The following is a 17,426-nucleotide window of genomic DNA, read 5'->3' as shown; positions in this document are numbered from 1 at the left end:
ATCAGTGAGTTTCCCAAAGTTGATCCATCCTTAGTTCCTGGAACAAATACACTTGATTGTGATGTGTTATTTTTTAATATACTGTAGAATACTATTTGTATGTACTTTATTTAGATTTGAATTCACACAGCCTCAAGAGTTTGGAAGCTTTCACCCTGGTTTTTTTGTTTTGTTTTGTTTTGTTTTAAGATTTTATTTATTTATTTATTTTTAGAGAGGGAAGGGAGAGAGAGAGAGAGAGAGAGAGAGAGAGAAACATCAGTGTGCGGTTGCTGGGGGTCATGGCCTGCAACCCAGGCATGTGCCCTGACTGGGAATCGAACATGCGATGCTTTGGTTTGCAGCCTGCGCTTGCTCAATCCTCTGAGCTACGCCAGCCAGGGCTCACCCTGGTCTTTTTAAAGCTTGTTACCATATATACCATCTGTTGTAATTGTCCCTCCTAGAATTTTCCAAAGGATTGGTATCATAACTTCTTTTGTAAACATCACAGTTTGAAGACCATTCATTCTTTCTTTAAAAACTAGAGTGCAAAATAGCAGTTAAGTAATTATATCTTTCTCTGTCATGTATTGCTTTTCTTTATGTCTCTACAAGCACTGGACCAGAATTCCTTTCTGTTGCTGAATTTAGCCCCAAAAAGCCCTGAGGTCTCAAAGCCTAACTGCTGTATTCATAAACTCAAGCTAACTCCAGGCTCTGGTGTTCCTGTCAGGAGTTACGTTGATTTGGAAGAAAGTAGATACTGGTTCAGTTCAGGAGGTGCAACAATCATTTTTTCTTAGTTTTTCTATAAAAGACATGTAGATTCTGTCTGTTCTAATATGCCCACGGGTAAAGTAAATTTCTCAATTCTTCCCAATAGTGCCTTTTTCATTCATTTTACATCCTTATTTTAGTGTTGAAATATATTTATTTTATCAGTATTTTTCCAGACTTTTTCAGAAAATATTTTTGTTAATTTTTAAAGGCTGTCCTCTTACTCGTAATTTTTATTTATTATGTATTTATTATATGCATACATATAGAAGAATGTATATGTTGTTGGGAACTGTCCTGTCTGGTTTCAGGAGCTGTAACCTCTCCAACAAGTGAGAAGGTCCCATGGCTAGGGCTAAGTAAAGAGACCTTGGGATCATAAAACACTGAGGAGACAAAACTTATCCTCCTGGCAGGGGTGCAGGCTCTGCCCCCTTTACTTCACCCTGCTTGGCCCCTGGGGGATGGCTGGATAGCCAGTGACAGGTAAGATTCCTCAAGGAAGGAACAACCTAAGACAGGCACAGTCATGAAGGGACCATCAGGGAAGGACTTAGGGGACTGTAGAGAAGGGACAAAAGACCCTAACCCCTTGGCTTTGTCATAGCCTGAGTCCTCATTTAATCCGTAAAAAGTCTTCTAATCTCTTGGTTGCCTTGCTTCCCCTGCCTGACTTGGGCCTGAAACAATGCTAGAGGCAGGTGCAGCCCTGTGCTGGAACAGGAGGTTCCCAGGGCTAATCAGGCCTAAAAAAGAATGCACTAAATCCTGTGAAACCTGCTTTGCTAAGAATGCCCTCAAGTCAATGTATACTAAATGTTTAGAGTCCAAGCACAAAATGAGTTTGTTTCTACCAGACTGTGACTCAAAAGGACCATTGTGATCCCAACAATGTTATCTGTAAACCATATCTCCTTCTTTGGTATGTATCCCTATGCAAGCTAAACTCAATAAAAGCCCAAGGAAAAAGATGCTCGGGCTCTTCTCCTCTGAGAGATTAGCCACCCTTTTCTCCCCAAGCAGATCAGGTCTTGGTAGTTTTATTTTCATCCACAGCAGCTGGGGAGCTCTGCAGGATGGAGTTCCCCCACAATGTGTAGCATATATATCTTCAATATAAAGGGTAATATAATGGATACCAGTGAACCCAACCCTAAAACTAACAAGTTACAGAAAACTTGCATCGGTGTTCCCATCCTGCCCCTCATCTGAGTCCTTCACTAGCTTCATTCTCTTGCTTAAACAGAAAGTTTTATTATGTATTTATATGTTCCTATAAAATATACTGTTCAATTTTTCATGTTTTTGAGCTTTATGCAAATCAGATCATATTTAATGTAGTCTTCGGGTTTGTGTTTTTTATTTTTATTTTTTATTATATTTTATCAATTATGATATTACAGTTGTCCTGATTTTTCCCCCTGTACCCCCCTTGCCCCCCTCTACCCTCTCAGACAATCCTCACATCTCTGTTCATGTTCCATCGGTCATGTGTGTAAGTTCTTTGGCTACTCCATTTCCTATACTGTACTGTACATCCCCATGGCTACCCTATAACCACTTGTTTGTACTTCTTAATCCCCTCACCTCTTCACCCATTCCCCTACACCCCCTCCCATCTGGCAACCGTCAAAACACTCTGTATCCATGATTTCTGTCTCTGTTCTTGTTTGCGTCTTGTTCTTATTGGTTGTGTTTTTAGATTCAATTGTTGATAGGTATGTATTTACTGCCATTTTGTTGTTCATAGTTTGGATCTTTTTCTTAAATAAGTCCCTTTAACATTTCATATAATAATGGTTTGGTGATGATGAACTCCTTGAGTTTTTTCTTGTCTGGGAAGCTCTTTATCTGCCCTTGGATTCTAAATGATCTTTGCTGGGTAGAGCAATCTTGACTGTAGGTCCCTGCTTTTCGTGACTTTGAGTATTTCTTGCCATTCCCTTCTAGCTTACAAAGTTGATTTTAAGAAATCAGCTGACAGTCTTATGGGAATTCCTCTGTAGGTAGCTAACTTCTTTTTTCTTGCTGCTTTTAAGATTCTTTCTTTATCTTTAACCTTTGGCCTTATAATTATTATGTGTCTTAGAGTGGACTTCTTTGGGTCTATCTTGTTTGGAACTCTGTGGTTACTGGACTTGCATGTCTATTTCCTTCACCAAATTAAGGAAGCTGTCTTGCATTATTACTTCAAATAGATTTCCAATTTTGTGCTCTTCACCTTCTGGCCCCCCCCGTGATGTGAATGTTGGGCAACTTGAAGTTGTCCTAGAGGCTGCTTACACTAGCCACATATTTTTGGGGGGGGTGGGGGGGGCATTCTTTTTCTTATTCTTGTTCTTATTGGTTGTGTTTTGCTTCCTTATGTTCCAAATCATTGATTTGATTCTTCGCTTCATGTATTCTATTATTGTTCCCCTGTATATTGTTCTTTATTTAAATTAATGTATCCTTTGTTTCTGACTGGATCTTTTTTATGCTGTTGAGGTCCTCACTAAGTTCCTTGAGCATCCATCCTTAGAACCAGTGTTTTGAACTCTGCATCTGATAAATTGCTCGTCTCCATTTTGTTTACTTCTGTTTCTGGACTTTTGAGCTGTTCTTTCATTTGGGCCATATTTCTTTGTCTGCTCATGTTGGCAGCCTCTCTGTGTTTGTTTTTATGTATTAGGTAGAGCTGCTCCCTGTCTTGGTAGAGTGGCCTAATGTAATAGGTGTCCTGTAGGGTCCAGTGGCAAAGCCTCCCCTATCACCCAACCTGGGTACTTGAGGTATGTCCTTCATGTGGGCTGAGTACACCCTCCTCTTGTAGTTGAGCCTTGATTGTCATTGGCAGGTCACTGGGAGGCTTTTACTCAGGCCAGTCAGCTGCAAGGAATGGCTGTGACCACTGACCACCAGCCTCCGTCCTCCAGAGAATCAGCTGTGCAGGGGCAGGGTGATGGCGTTCCAGTGGTCTGTAGCTGTCCACTGCGTGTGCTCTGGGGTTTCCCCAAATGGTGCAGGCCAAGGTCAGCCCCTACCTGTGTTTTGCCCAGGGCCACCCTGCCTGAGCTATAAAACAATTTTAGAAGGCTGCTTCTTGTCCTGGGTTTGGAAATTCCCAGGTGAAACCAAGCTGTGAATCTAGTCTTGTTGCCTCTAGTGGCAAGCCTGGGACAATGGAGCATGAGGTACAGGGGCTAGGACCTCACTGAGGCTGGCTGCTGCTTGTTTGATGGGATTTAGGAAGTTGTGTAGCATGAGCCAAAACCAGCCATTAATATGGAAAAGCAGCTTTGATAGGCCCCTATGTTGGGTGGGACAGAGTCTCTGGGGATCTCCAGGGTGGGACAAACAGTGTTAGCCAGGTTGATGGAGTCTTAGATATGACACCAGCCTGTTCCTCTGTGGCTCCATGAGGGGAGGGCTCAGAAAAGGGACAGTGGCCTCTGTTCGCCCTTCTCTCTGGGAAAAAGCTGTCTTGCCTGCTCTCACCTTGATGGCAGATACCTCAGTTCCTCTTTGTATGCCACTGATGCCTTTCAAGCTGCTACTCTGGTGCCAGAGCCCAGGGGAGTGAGTTTGAGTAGCTGTGTCTATTTATGGGTTCTTTTAAGAGGAACTTCTTGGAACTCCAGAAGTTTCTGCCACTGACTCAATCCCTGATAGTTTTTGCAACTAGAAGTTATAGGGATTTATCTTCCTGGCACTGGAACCCTGAGTCAGGAGGCTGGGTGTGGAGCCTGGGGCTTCTTGCTCCCAAGATATCCCTCCCAACGATTTATCCATTGCATATGGAGGTGGGACCAACCCGTTCCACATCTCCGCCCCTCTTACCAGTCTAGATGGATGTGGTTTCTTTAATTCTGTAGTTGTTGGACTTACATTCAACTCTATTTCTGACAGTTCTGAGTGATAGTTCTGTATTTTAGTTGTAATTTTGATGTGGTTGTGCGAGGAGGTGAGCTGTGTTTACCTGTGCCGCCATGTTGCTTGTGTTTTTTTCAATAATGGCTTTATTAAGATACAGCTTAGATACGATGGAGTTCATCCATTGAAGTTTACAGTTCAATAGTTTTTAGTATATTCACAGAATTGTGCGACCCTACCCAAATCAAATTTGTTACATGTTCATTACCCTAAAAAGAAACCCCATAACTATTAGTAGTTACTCGCCCATTTTCCTCTCTAGCTATAGTCAGTTGGTAACCTTTTTATTGTCCCTTTAGATTTGCTGGCTCTGGAATCATATAATGTGGTGTTTTTTGGCTGGTGTCTTTCACTCAGCATAATATTTTTAAGATTCATCCATGTGGTAGCATGTATTTATTTCTTTTTTTATGGCTGAATGTGTTCCATTGTATAGACATACCATGTTTTGTTTATCCACTGAAAAGTTGGTAGACATTTGGGTTGTATCTGCTTTTGGCTGCTAGGAATAATAATGCTACTGTTAATATTCATGTACAAAGTCTATGTGGATATATGTTTTCATTTCTCTTGGATGTACACCTTGGAGTGGAATTGCTGGGTCATATGGTGTATCAGTTAAGACAGCAGGCTGGAAACTCAAACAAGAGTTGAAGTGACAGTCTCAAGTCTGACATCTGTAGGACTGACAGCTGTAGGACAGCAGGCTAGAAACTCACTCAGGGTTTCTGTTACAGTTTTGAGGTAGAATCCCATCTTCTCCAGGAAACCTTGGTTTTTGCTTATAAGACCTTTTACTGATTGGATGAGGTCCACCCACATTGTTGAGGACAATATTCTTTACTTAAGTTCAACTGATTATAAATGTTAATCACATCAACAAAATATCTTTACAGCAGCGTCTCTGCTAGTGCTTGACCAAGTAACTGCACACCAAGTTGACTTATAAAATTAGCCATCACACAGAGTAACTTTATGTTTAATCTTTTGAGGAACTGCCAGACTATTTTCCAAAGCAGCTGTACCCTTCACACCCCCACTAGCAGTGTATGAAGGTTCTGGTTTCTCCACATCCTAGCCATTCTAGTGTGAAATGGTGTCCCTTGGTGGGGATTTTCTTTTTAAATTTTAATATTATTTTTCTAAGACTTATCTGTGTTGTCACATGTAGCTGGTCATTCATTTTACTGTGGTATATTTTCTTGTGTTAATGTACCACAGTTGGTTCATTGTTCTATTATGGATAATTGGATTTTTTATAACTTTTTACTTTTATAAATAGAATATTCTTGTGCAGATGTGCAAGAGTTTCTCTAGAAAATATGTGTATGTCCGGAGTGGAATCGCTGGTCTGTAGGGTATACAATGCTCAAGTTCACAAGACAGTGACAACGTGTTGTCCAAATGGCTCTATCCGTTTGCACTCCCGTCATCAGTGTATAAGATTTCTGTCAGTGCACATTTCTCCACCACTGGGAATCATCAGACCTTCTTTTACTAATTTCATGGGTTTCTCAATTTATGTTTCCCATATTTTAATGAGATTAAGCATATTTTTATAAGTTTATTAGTCACATAATTGGTTTTTGTTGAAGTGCTTATCTTCATGTCTTTTGCCCATTAAAAAAAACTGGGTCATTTTCTTATAGAAGTGTGTACAGATTCTTTGTATATTCTAGATGTTAATCTCATATCAATTATACTATATGTTTTGACATCTGTTTTTTTATAGTGTATTTTGATAAACAGAAGTTAATGATTTTTAATGTAATCTGTCATTAATGCTATAGTTTATGTCTATTGTGTTTAAAAAACATATTTACATGTTTAACCATCTCATTCTTGTGGCTAAGCATATTTATTATAATTTTTCTCCCATTCCTAAAACAATTAGCTTATCAAAATCAGTAGGGCTTTTCCTCAATATATATAATTTTTCTTTTCTTTTTTTTTTTTTTTTTTTTGCTTAAACATCTCAGAGAATGGAAAAGATCAGAAAAACATCACAGGGTGGTTCATACTCCAGTCCTGTGCCTTATAGACAAGTTATATACTTAAATTTGGTTAGTGAAATATTCTATAGCTCTTCTAGATGGCAAATGGCAATAAAAATTGTGATTTGCCAGCATATTCATTCCTCATGTAACAAAACTTATATTAATGAGCACAGAGCACATAATTAAGAGACTCTACTCTCCGTTATAAGCCATAAGACACAGAGACAAATGGAAAAAAAAGTTTATTGGTGGTTTTTTGTCTGTTTGTTTTTGTCTCAACTTAGGAAGAGGACCACCAAGCTCGGGTAGAAGAGGCAATCACCCGCATGCTTGTCTGTGCCCTGAAAACTGCAGAGGACCCACACAGTACCAGAGCATGGCTAAACCCAACTGAGGTAGGTAGGCTGCTTCTGGTTTCCATCACAACTGTTAGCTTCCTGTAAGACATCAACCCTGACCAGACTTATTTTCCAGTTTATGTAACCACTCTAAAAGGTTTTTCTTTTTCCTTAGGTTGAGGACACATCTCATGAAATCAATTGCCTTTACTTAAATAGAGCTGTTTCTGCCTTTTTTGATCATTACAGAGCATCTAAGACAGTAGAAATCCAAGTGCTCAGAACAAACAGAGAGTGCATGAAAAAGGAAGAATTAAATATGCACAACCTCTTGGAGGTAGAACAAACAGGTAGTCAGAACTTAACCTTGGGAACCGTAAAACAGAAGGCAGCAAGTTCCTTTGGCCCTGCTCTGGTTCCTGTACTACCAAGCTCTGAAGAACCACCTTCACAAAGAGGAGAGATATTTAAAAATGATGGTAAAGACTTGGTTGGCAAAGATGGAGAGCACTTTGGAAAATTACACTGCACCAAGAAGCAACAAATGAGGAGTAAAAGTGAGAATGCACTCGTTGAACCAATTGCTTCAAATAGTACTGGGGCCCCGTCTCAAGCATGCATTTCTACAGATGACTTGCTGGACTGCTTGGTGCATCCACAAGTAACCAAGATAGTGGCACAACTTTTGATACAAGGAAGAAGTTTGTGATTATAATAGAAAATGACTTTTTAAATAATATTTTAAAATATTTTTAAAATAGTATGATTTTTAAATAAAAGATGAAAAAGCAAAAAGTCTGTTTGCATGTGTTTGTAAATGTACTTATTCTTACCTACTTAAATATCGATCTCTTGCCACCTTTTTGCATGCACATTGCATGTTGGTCAAACTGGCTCTTTGTTATTTGTTAGGCCTTCTTTCTGTGCCTTTTCCCTTCTTCTCTCATCGCATCCTTCAGCCTGTTTCAAATGTAAGCCCCAGATGTTCTCAATAGGAAACAGTCTCTTCATCAGCTTTAAGCAGGGGTCAGCCTGCTGCTTGTCTTGTGATCATTTTACTGGAACATAGCCATGTGATTTATTTCCATATTGCCTGTGGTGGTTAGGGTTGCAGTGGCAGAGTTGAGTAGTGAGCTGTGGCCAACAAAACTGAAAATCCTTCTATTCCCTTACAAAAAAAGAGAGAGAAGAAAGAAAGGGAAAGGAAAGAAAAGATGCCAACCCCTGGCCTAATGTATCCATTGGGTGGATTCTAGCCTTGACCTGAAGTGATCACACTTCTAACACCTGCAGGATTCTCACATTAATCCTTTTCATCCAGGCCAGGATGCCAATCAGGAGAAAAGTAGGTGGGGGGCCAAAATGGAAGGAACATATAGGAATACCAGTCCTGGGAATAAAAAGGCCTCGGTGCTACTGACTAAAAATTTGGTTTGGTGAAATTGATCCCACATTTGCAGGAAGATCTGGGGATTGTTACCATTACTAAGAATTTAGAAATTAGAAAATTAGAAATTGATCTCTGTGTAACCATTTATGAAACAAATACATAACAAAAGATATACAAAGTCACCTTTTAGGTGAGCTATTACTGGACACATCCTTCTCAGTCTTGAGACTGAGGCTATCAATAAATCCAAAGAAAGTATGTGCCTTCCAAGAGAGAGTGAGGGAGGGCAGTATTATATGAACGTGACCAGAAAAACGTCTGGAGAAAACCCTTCTGTAGCACTTACCACCATCTGACCACTATATGTTTACCTATTAATTTGATTGCTGTTTTTCTATCCCAACCCATATGTCACTACATGAGGGTTTGGACTCTGATTATTGCTATAATCACAGAGCCTAGATCAGTTGCCAGCACATGGCAAATGCTCGTTAAATATCTGACCGAGTAGATTATTTTAAAAAGGAGACCTTGTTGGCAGTACTCCATCAAATACACTGGGGCAAGGGATGTTGTAACCAAGGAAGGGTACAATATTTGCTAACCTTGGTAGGTGTATCTCTGTTGCAGAAATACTTAACTTTGTCTTCAAGTATTTTTGTTTGTTTGTTACTCCTTTGACCACTGTTTTTCAAGTTGTAGGCTGTGACCCATTAGTGATACATAAAATCAATTTAATGAGTGAGACCATTTTTTTTAGAAAATATATTTAATTTATTTCTTTCTAGAAATGGGAAGAGAGGGAGAGAAACATCAATGCGTGGTTGCCTCTCACATACCCCTCCATGGGGTACCTGGCCCACAACCTAGGTGCCTTGAGTGGGAGCCGAACCAATGACCCTTTGGTTCACAAGCCTATGCTCAATCCACTGAGCCACACCAGCCAGGGCAAGAGACCAGCATTTCTTAAAAAATTTAACATAATAGGTAATTTCAGTGAATTCAATAGTAAATATTAGTATTATATGAAATTTTACACCAAACGTCTTTTGGGGGTAAATGTATTTCATAAAACTTTCTAGTTATATCTATGTATGTACTGAGACTAATATAAAATGCATTTTTTAGTGTAAGTCGCGGTGAGATATTTGAAAATTGTTCTGAGACAAAGCACTGAACCCAGAGGTAGTAGACTTTGACATGCAGAAACCTGGAAACAGACTTAAGACATTGGTATGAATGGATTCTAAGTGCAAACAGGTAGTAGGAGATGATTTCCTGACTTCATACGAAGAGAGGTTGTGACACGGCAAGAGACCCTGGCTCTCTGCAAAAGAGGAGCCACGGGGCGAAAGAAGACAGTGAAAGGGGCAGGCCATCGGCCACCCCGATACCAGGGCCCCATTTCATTCCGCATTTCTCAGATGAGCGTGCTGGAGTGAGTGAAATCTATTATTAAATAAAGCACTGACCCTCTGAGGCCTGAGGGATTAAAGAATACAAGCTAAGCATACGCCCAAAGTCACCGTATACAGGTGTCAGCAGGTGCCAGCCTATATGGTAGGCACACTGGCTAGGGCCCATGAGCTTTTAGTGGTCCAAAAAAATGTTTTCGTTTCTTCCAATTTCGTTTCTTCCTCAATTATATTCATGTGTGCATCGATGCAATTGCAAAGTACCTTATTTTATGTTATGTTGTTATGTTATTTTTATTCAAGTACAGTTTTCTGTCTTTTACTCCCATCCCAGCCCACCCCCTCAGCCCTCTCCACCTCCCTCCCATTTCCACCCCCCCTAGTTTTTGTCCACGTGTCCTTTATACTTGTTCCTGTAAACCCTTCCCCTTTCCCCCTGAAATTCCCTCCCCTCTCCCCTCTGGTCACTGTCAGCCTGTTCTCTATTTCAGTGTCTTTGGTTATATTTTGTTTGTTTGTTTTGTTGTTTAGATTCCTGTTAAAGGTGAAATCATATGGTATTTGTCTTTCACCACCTGGCTTATTTTGCTTAGCATAATGCTTTTCAGTTCCATCCATGCTGTCCCAAAGGGTAGGAGCTCCTTCTTTCTTTCTGCTGCATAGAATTCCATTGTGTAAATGTACCATAGTTTTTTGATCCATTCATTTACTGATGGGCATCTAGGTTGCTTCCAGCATTTGGCTATTGTATTGTAAATTGTGCTGCTATGAACATTAGGGTGCACAGGTTCTTTTGTATTGATGTTTCAGGGTTCTTAGGATATAATCTTAGCAGTGGAATTGCTAAATCACAAAGTATTTTTAATACTTCCTGTAGAGTAAGAGGCCCACAAAGGCAAAATGGCCTGGGGCCCAGGAAAGTCCTGAGTGGCTGTGGGAATCCAGGATTTCAGAATCATTGGAGATGCTTGCTGAAAATGCAGGTTTCTGGGCACCCCTCTAAGAGCTAAAGAATCTGACTCCTTTGGGAAGGACCAGGATTTGCAGTCTCAGCAGATACCTCAGGTGATTTAAAAACCAAAAAAGTTTCAGAATCTCTGGCCCTAGAGTAAACCACTAAGACCTTATCACAGGCTCAAAGTGGGCTTGTTTCAGCAGGATCTACTTGCTGGGGTCAATTTGCCCTTCAGATTTACTGAACTAAACCTTCACTGTACCCTTCCTGTAATTTTCAGCCAAACATTATTCATACTCTGAGTATCACTTGATGTTGTCTTATTTAACCGTAGTCTTTTATCAGTCTGTGTTCATCATCAGACTTTCCTGCATTTGCCACTAATAATAAAGATGTTTACCACCAAATGACATTTTCCAAGTATTTTACTCAAAAGAGGTGAATGACCTGTTTTTCTAGATTAAAGGCAACATTTCCTGACTGGATCACTTTACCTTGGTTCAATGCACCCTGATATTCAGCCTTGCCCTAAGTTAACCACTAGAGGAGGAGCAAGTTAGAGAACAGCCCTCTCTTTTTCTGTTTCTCTTATTGTCAAGCCCAAGTTGACACGCTAGTGGCTGAACACTTCTAAGCAATAAGGAGCCTCTGGCAATCCACTTAAAAAAACAAATAGCAACAGCAAGAGTAATGTCAAGATGTCTGTATTGACGTAGCAACTGTGGCCCTCTACCACCTCTAGTAGTTGGGCAGGTAGTGTTTCCCTTGGCCTGGGAAGAGCACCTTTATTCCCCTAGAGACCCGTAGTGCCTGGGTGCATCATCTGCACTGGCTTTGCATGGGCATCAGCTCTGACCTCAGCCTACAGATCTTCAAAAGAAAACTATGATAGGAAACAAAGCCAGAAGGAAATATAAAGGGGAGTCACAGATTTGACTGATATGTTCCTGAATTAGTAACATTAATTAGGGGTCATGTTCTGTAGTGGGTAGAACAAAAGGCTTGGTGACACAAGGGACCAAGATTCAGTTGCTTGCTCTGAGGGCCATTACCCCAGTGACCTCAGGCAAGGATGCTCAGAGCGTCAGTTTCCTCAGCTTTAAAATGGGGATAAAAAAAATAAAATGGGGATATAATTCTTACCTCACAAGACTTTGGGGGAATAAAATAAATACTGTATGTAAAAGCATCTATTAGGTTAGCCAAAAAGTTTTAAGTTTTTTCTGTAAAGTAAGTTTTCATTTTCACCAATAACTATTGATTTGCATTTTTTGAGTATGTCAGCTATCTCCTGCGTGGTATAATGTTGATTGTTCTCAATTAATGTCTCGATTTGATTGCTGTCAACTCCAACTGGTCTATTTGACCGTGGAACATCATCCAGCAAGAAATCTCTAGCACGAAACTTTGCAAACCACTTTTAACATATTCACTCAGTCACAGCACCTTCTCCACACACTACACAAATCTTTTTTTACATTTCAGTTGTGTTTTTACCTTTCTTGAAATAAAGCATAACACACTGAAATGTTGCGTGTTTTCTTCCATTTTCAATGTTAAAATGGCTACAGAAAAATTCACTAATTTTGATTTTTTTAATGCATGCTGACAGGACAGCTGTCATAATACTATCTAACAAAATTTCTTCTAATGAAGTTAAAGACAACTAAGTGCTACTAGAACCATCTTATGGAAAAAAAAATGAATTTTTTGGCCAACCCAATATTATCTGGTAAAATCTAAGTGCTTAATAGTGTTTGAATCTGAAATTTACTTGTGGAAATTGACAAAGAAACTTTCTTACTGTCCAACAGATACTGAGTTAGAAAATCAGCATTATGTTTAATTCTTTTGGTTTATTTGTGCACCTTTAAATCATCAAAAGTTAGGCTGCCAAGGAAAATATGTCATTTAATAACCTCGGAATTCATTTAATCTGTACATAGCAGAGGGTTTCACACTAAAGACGTAGCAGGCTGTTATCCTGTTTTCACTGGGCAAAATTAACACCAAAAGAACTTATAAGAAGGCAGGTTTGGATTCAGCATGAAAAGGACCAGTTGGAGCTGTTACCAGGTCAACCCCCAACCCTTCGCCTCAGTTTGTTTCTCTGTTCTTGCCTCACTCTCAGACAGATTCAAGCAAGAAACAACATGTACAGTAGAAATGACATAGCAAGTTTATTAATGAAACATGAGCACAAAGCTGCAAGCAGGCACCCTGCTAGTCTGCTCCATGTACAGAGGAAATATAGTACGTTTGTTCTGGGCACATGAGCTGAGGCTACAAGTGGGCACTCAGCTAATCTGAGTGTGCCAACTATTGAGTTCAGGGGTTATGTACCTTAGTCAGCTTCTAGACTCCCCTCCTCTCCCTTCCAAAACTTGGGAATAATGTACAGCTACAAAAGTTTGCTTTCTCAGCTAGTAAAGGCTCTTCTCCTTAGTGAAATTGCTACAGAAGCTCCCCTTCCCAGCAGTCTCAGGAACTTCCCTCACCCTGCGCTAATCCCTGCTTGTGATGTTCGGAGCACCCGGCAATCTTAGCCCAGGCTCTGGATTGCTGAGTCAAGGGGTGGTCTTCCTCCTCCCTGCCTTAGTTTCCTACCTGTCCTACCCAACAGGAGCCACAGCTGATGTGCTGCACAAGTCCATGGGGCACGAGTCATCTGACCACAGCTCCTGGGCTGTGCAGGGTGCAGCGGCACTATAACCCCAGACCCCTGACTGGAGCCCTTATGTCATGGGCCAGCTCATGAAAAACAAAGTTCACTATCACGGAACCTGTTTAATTTGAGGCAACGTAACAATAACTCAAGCATGTTGAAGAAATGTTTTGTACTTGAATAGGAGTTTGACTAGGATTTTTCATTTTTAATTGGCTTATGAAACATTTCTGGAACATCCATTGGACATCAGGCACAGACCTCAGACCAGGGATTAAAAAAAATGAATAAGACACCCTCTCTGCCTCCAGGAAAGACAGCAGTCCAACCCACTTAATAAGATTGCTTCCCACAGTACTGTGGCATCCCGACGGTGATACCAGCTGTCTCCTCCAGTGGCAGCTGAAACTGTATAGCTGTGCCCTCTGCTTGTCAGATTAATGTTATTCTCTCCTTCCTGAAAGTATAAACCTGTTTTCTTCTGCAGGTTTGATGTCCATGGTTGTGGACACACAGTTACAACTAAGTTACCTAATTTAAATTCTCAAGTTCATTGATTTCAAGAATGATTCACTCCAGTTATAAAAGAGAAGCTGTAGAAAGTCTGATTTCAGTGGCAAGGATCCTTTGATCTTAGAAAAAGCTGTTAAGAGAAAAAAATCTAAAACTTTTTTTACAACCACACAGGTATATAGATCATCAACTTTAAACCAGTGTGCCACAAGAATTTTGAAAATATGCAATACCTGACACTTCAGTCAGGGTCACTGACCTCTTTTCCCTTAGACTGTCAAAAAAAACAAAACAAAAAAAAACAAATGACAACAACCAACACAAAAGCCTCCAGTGTGAATGAGTCAAAATTACACCTTCTTTTGTCAAATCAGCAAAAAAATATATTTTTTTGGTTTTCCACCAAATTTTGGTAATTAGTTTATGTGTGCCATGAGATGAAAAAGGTTGAAAATCCACTGGTAGAGATGAATAACATCTTTTGTGAAGGATACCAAAATGTTATTGAAAAGTAATGAGGTACTCTGGGTAAGTATGGTTATCATAAAATACCACAAACAAACTTGGATTGTTCACCTTATCTGTGACAGTGTCATACAGGTCAGCAAGATTTTGATTGTTCTTTGGAGGAGGCACAAGTAATTTCGGATCTCCATGTGTGTACAATCCAGTAAGTACTCGCACATAATACATATGCTTTTTCCCATTTGCGTCTGGTCTGGAGTATGCACCATTGGCAGAATAATTGGCATGGACAGCAAAGTAGGTTCCTTTTCCATATGCCGTAGCTGTGAAAAGAAGAACATTTTTAAGAATTCCAATTTAGTCATAATTTGATATATTGACCCAATACGTCAAATAATGTTAATATTATGTTCAGTTCTCTCTAACACCTCTTTAAATTTTTTTTCTGTTTTTAATTTTAAAAAACCATTCCTCTACCCCAGAGGGCCAGTCAGTCCCTTTGGGATGAAACATGGTAAGTCTGAACACTTCGGCTGCCACATGGCCATGAACCTCGAGGGAACACAGGGCAATCCACATGGTTCCTTAGCCATTTTGGCTTCCTGTGGCTGAACCTCATTTGGAGCAGCCACATCACTTGCTTCCTTACCATTCTTTCCAGCATAAGTGCGGTTAAAGCCATTTTTGTTGATGTATGGCAACGAGTTAGCGTCTGTCCCATGGAAGAGCAGCCTCTCATTTTTAGTATTACCATTCTTCTCATCCATGTTTTTTTTCTGGGTCTGGTAGACTTTCCAGAGATGTGGATTCTGGATCCTCTCAATCTGCAAATCAATAAGGAAAAATACTCTGTCAGTGCTAAGAGCCTGTGGCAAGATATAGCAAATAAAATATGACCACTATTTTTTTTAGTTTTTAAATTTATCCATTGTTATTTTTGTATTTACCTGCATAATTTTGTGCTTTCTTAGGTCAAATTACAGGATGTAGCTTATATTAGCTTGACTTTTCAAAACTGATTAAAGTGTTTTGTGATATTATACATGCCTATTTTTTAAAAGTTCATAGCATTTATATATATATTTTTATTGTTGTTCAGGTACAGTAGTCTCCATTTTTACCCCACCACACCCTCCCACCCCACTCATCCCCGCCTCCCACCCTTGAACCTACCTCCTTTGGCTTTGTCCATGTGTCCTTTATACATGTTCCTCGATGGCCCTTCCCATATTTTCCCCTATTACCCTTTTCCCTCCTCCTCTCTGGTTACTGTTAGTTTGTTCTTTATTTCAGTGTCTCTGGTTGTATTTTGCTTGCTTGTTTTGTTGATTATAGGTGAGATCATATGGTATTTCTCTTTCACTGCCTAGCTTATTTCACTTAGCATAAAGCTTTCCAGTTCCATCCATGCTATCACAAAGGATAAGAGCTCCTTCTTTCTTTCTGCTATGTAGTACTCCATTATGTAAATGTACCACAGTTTTTTGATCCATTTGTTTACTGATGGACACTTAGGTTGCTTCCAGCACTTGGCTATTGTATTGTAAATTGTACTTTTATGAACATTGGGGTGCACAGGCTCTTTTGAATTGGTGTTTCAGGATCCTTAGGATATAATCCCAACAGTGCTATTGTCGGGTGGAAAGGCAGTTCCATTTTTAGTTTTCTGAGCATGTGAAAAACAGTATGGAATTTCACTAACAGTGCACTAGGATTCCTTTTTCTCCACAACCTCATCAGCACTAGTTGCTTGTTGATTTGTTTATGGTGGCCATTCTGACTGGTGTGAAGTGGCATCTCATTGTGGTTTTAATCTGCATCTCTCTCTCTCTCTCTTTTTTATTTTAGAGAGAGGGGAAGGGAGAAAGAGAGGGAAAGAAACACAAATGTGTGGTTGCCTCTCACACATCCCCTACTGGGGATCTGGCCCACAACCCAGGCACGTGCCCTAGACAAGGAATCGAACCAGAAACCCCTTGGTTCACAGGCCCTCACTCAATCCACTGAGCCACATGAGCCAGGGCAACTCTCTGATGGCTAATGATGCTGAGCATCCTTTCATATGTCACTGGGCCCTCTGTGTGTCCTCCTTGGAGAAGTGTCTGTTCAGGTCCTTTGTCCATTTTTCACTTGGGTTGTTTTATCTCACTACTGTTCCCCACTAAATAGAATCAGGATTTCTTAGGGAAATGTCTGAGTCCAGCCTAAGACAGAGGAAGCAAAAGGTGAGCTGAAGAGATCTTGTGCCAGAAAGTGAAGAAATGCTGAAAGATTAATGGGGTCATCAAAAGGACCTCAGAGCTAATTTGAAAGGGTCCCTACTAGCCAAATGTAGATTAACTTGTGCATCTAAAGGAATAATCACTATAATTAAGTATAACATACTGATTTTTTAAGCAAGAGATAAGAAAATTTTTTCTTTATAAAAGTGCCAGATAAAGAATGCAGAAGAAATGACAGAACTAAAAGATTACCATTTTCAACCTCCACTGTAAAAATGGATTTAGGAAAGGATCATCAATAAATGTTATAGTTAATCCATAAAAGGTTGCTGGGAAACAGGGTACTTACTCTAGAGTGTTATCCCACAGATCACCGACTGATGCCAATGGAAAGATATGGTGGGCGCCCCCCTAACTAGTGGTCACACTTAGCCTCGTTAATAGTGTAACCACCTTAACATGTGAAGCGTCATGTGACATGTCACCCATGAAATTTTCTTACAAAAGAATATTTACCTGAATTTAACCAAGCCCTTCAACCTAATTTCTGGTTTACCAGAAATAAAGGGGATAGAGGAATAAACTAAATGGCACTAGGAAGAGTCAGACAAATCTAGAACTTACAAGAAAACTGGCTTGGGTCCTTAAAAAAAAAAAAAAGACAACAACAACTGGCAGAGCCAGAATGTGAGACTTTCTGTAACAAGAGGGGCTTAAACTCTTTTAAAAATTCAGTATCATAAAAACATACTTTAAAGTGCAGTAAGATGAGTACTGTTCCAGATCAGAAGAGAT

The 17,426-nt window shown here is 40.0% G+C and overlaps 2 protein-coding genes across 6 annotated transcripts in view; one reads left to right on the top strand and one right to left on the bottom strand.

Annotated features, from left to right (window-relative positions):
- HSPBAP1 (HSPB1 associated protein 1) overlaps positions 1–7,763 on the top strand; it is a 49,980-nt gene extending 42,217 nt beyond the window's left edge. For all 4 annotated transcript variants that reach the window (XM_028505278.2, XM_036018192.1, XM_036018191.1 and 1 more), the window contains 2 exons: positions 6,953–7,063; positions 7,182–7,763. In XM_028505278.2, the coding sequence (XP_028361079.1) occupies positions 6,953–7,063; positions 7,182–7,715 (645 nt within the window). In that variant the 3' untranslated portion in view covers positions 7,716–7,763. The remainder of the gene's footprint in view (positions 1–6,952; positions 7,064–7,181) is intronic.
- A 6,546-nt stretch (positions 7,764–14,309) lies between these two features.
- The window catches only part of PARP14 (poly(ADP-ribose) polymerase family member 14), a 40,628-nt gene continuing 37,511 nt past the window's right edge, over positions 14,310–17,426 (bottom strand). For both annotated transcript variants that reach the window (XM_036018188.1, XM_028505229.2), the window contains exons 16-17: positions 15,059–15,233; positions 14,310–14,732 (exon numbers count right to left, since the gene is read on the bottom strand). In XM_036018188.1, coding sequence (XP_035874081.1) covers positions 14,446–14,732; positions 15,059–15,233 — 462 coding nt within the window. In that variant the 3' untranslated portion in view covers positions 14,310–14,445. The remainder of the gene's footprint in view (positions 14,733–15,058; positions 15,234–17,426) is intronic.

The sequence above is a fragment of the Phyllostomus discolor genome, chromosome 2, assembly GCF_004126475.2.
Source record: "Phyllostomus discolor isolate MPI-MPIP mPhyDis1 chromosome 2, mPhyDis1.pri.v3, whole genome shotgun sequence".
Taxonomy (NCBI): domain Eukaryota; kingdom Metazoa; phylum Chordata; class Mammalia; order Chiroptera; family Phyllostomidae; genus Phyllostomus; species Phyllostomus discolor.
Note: the sequence above shows the minus strand (reverse complement) of the source record. Positions and strands in the feature narration are given on the sequence as shown.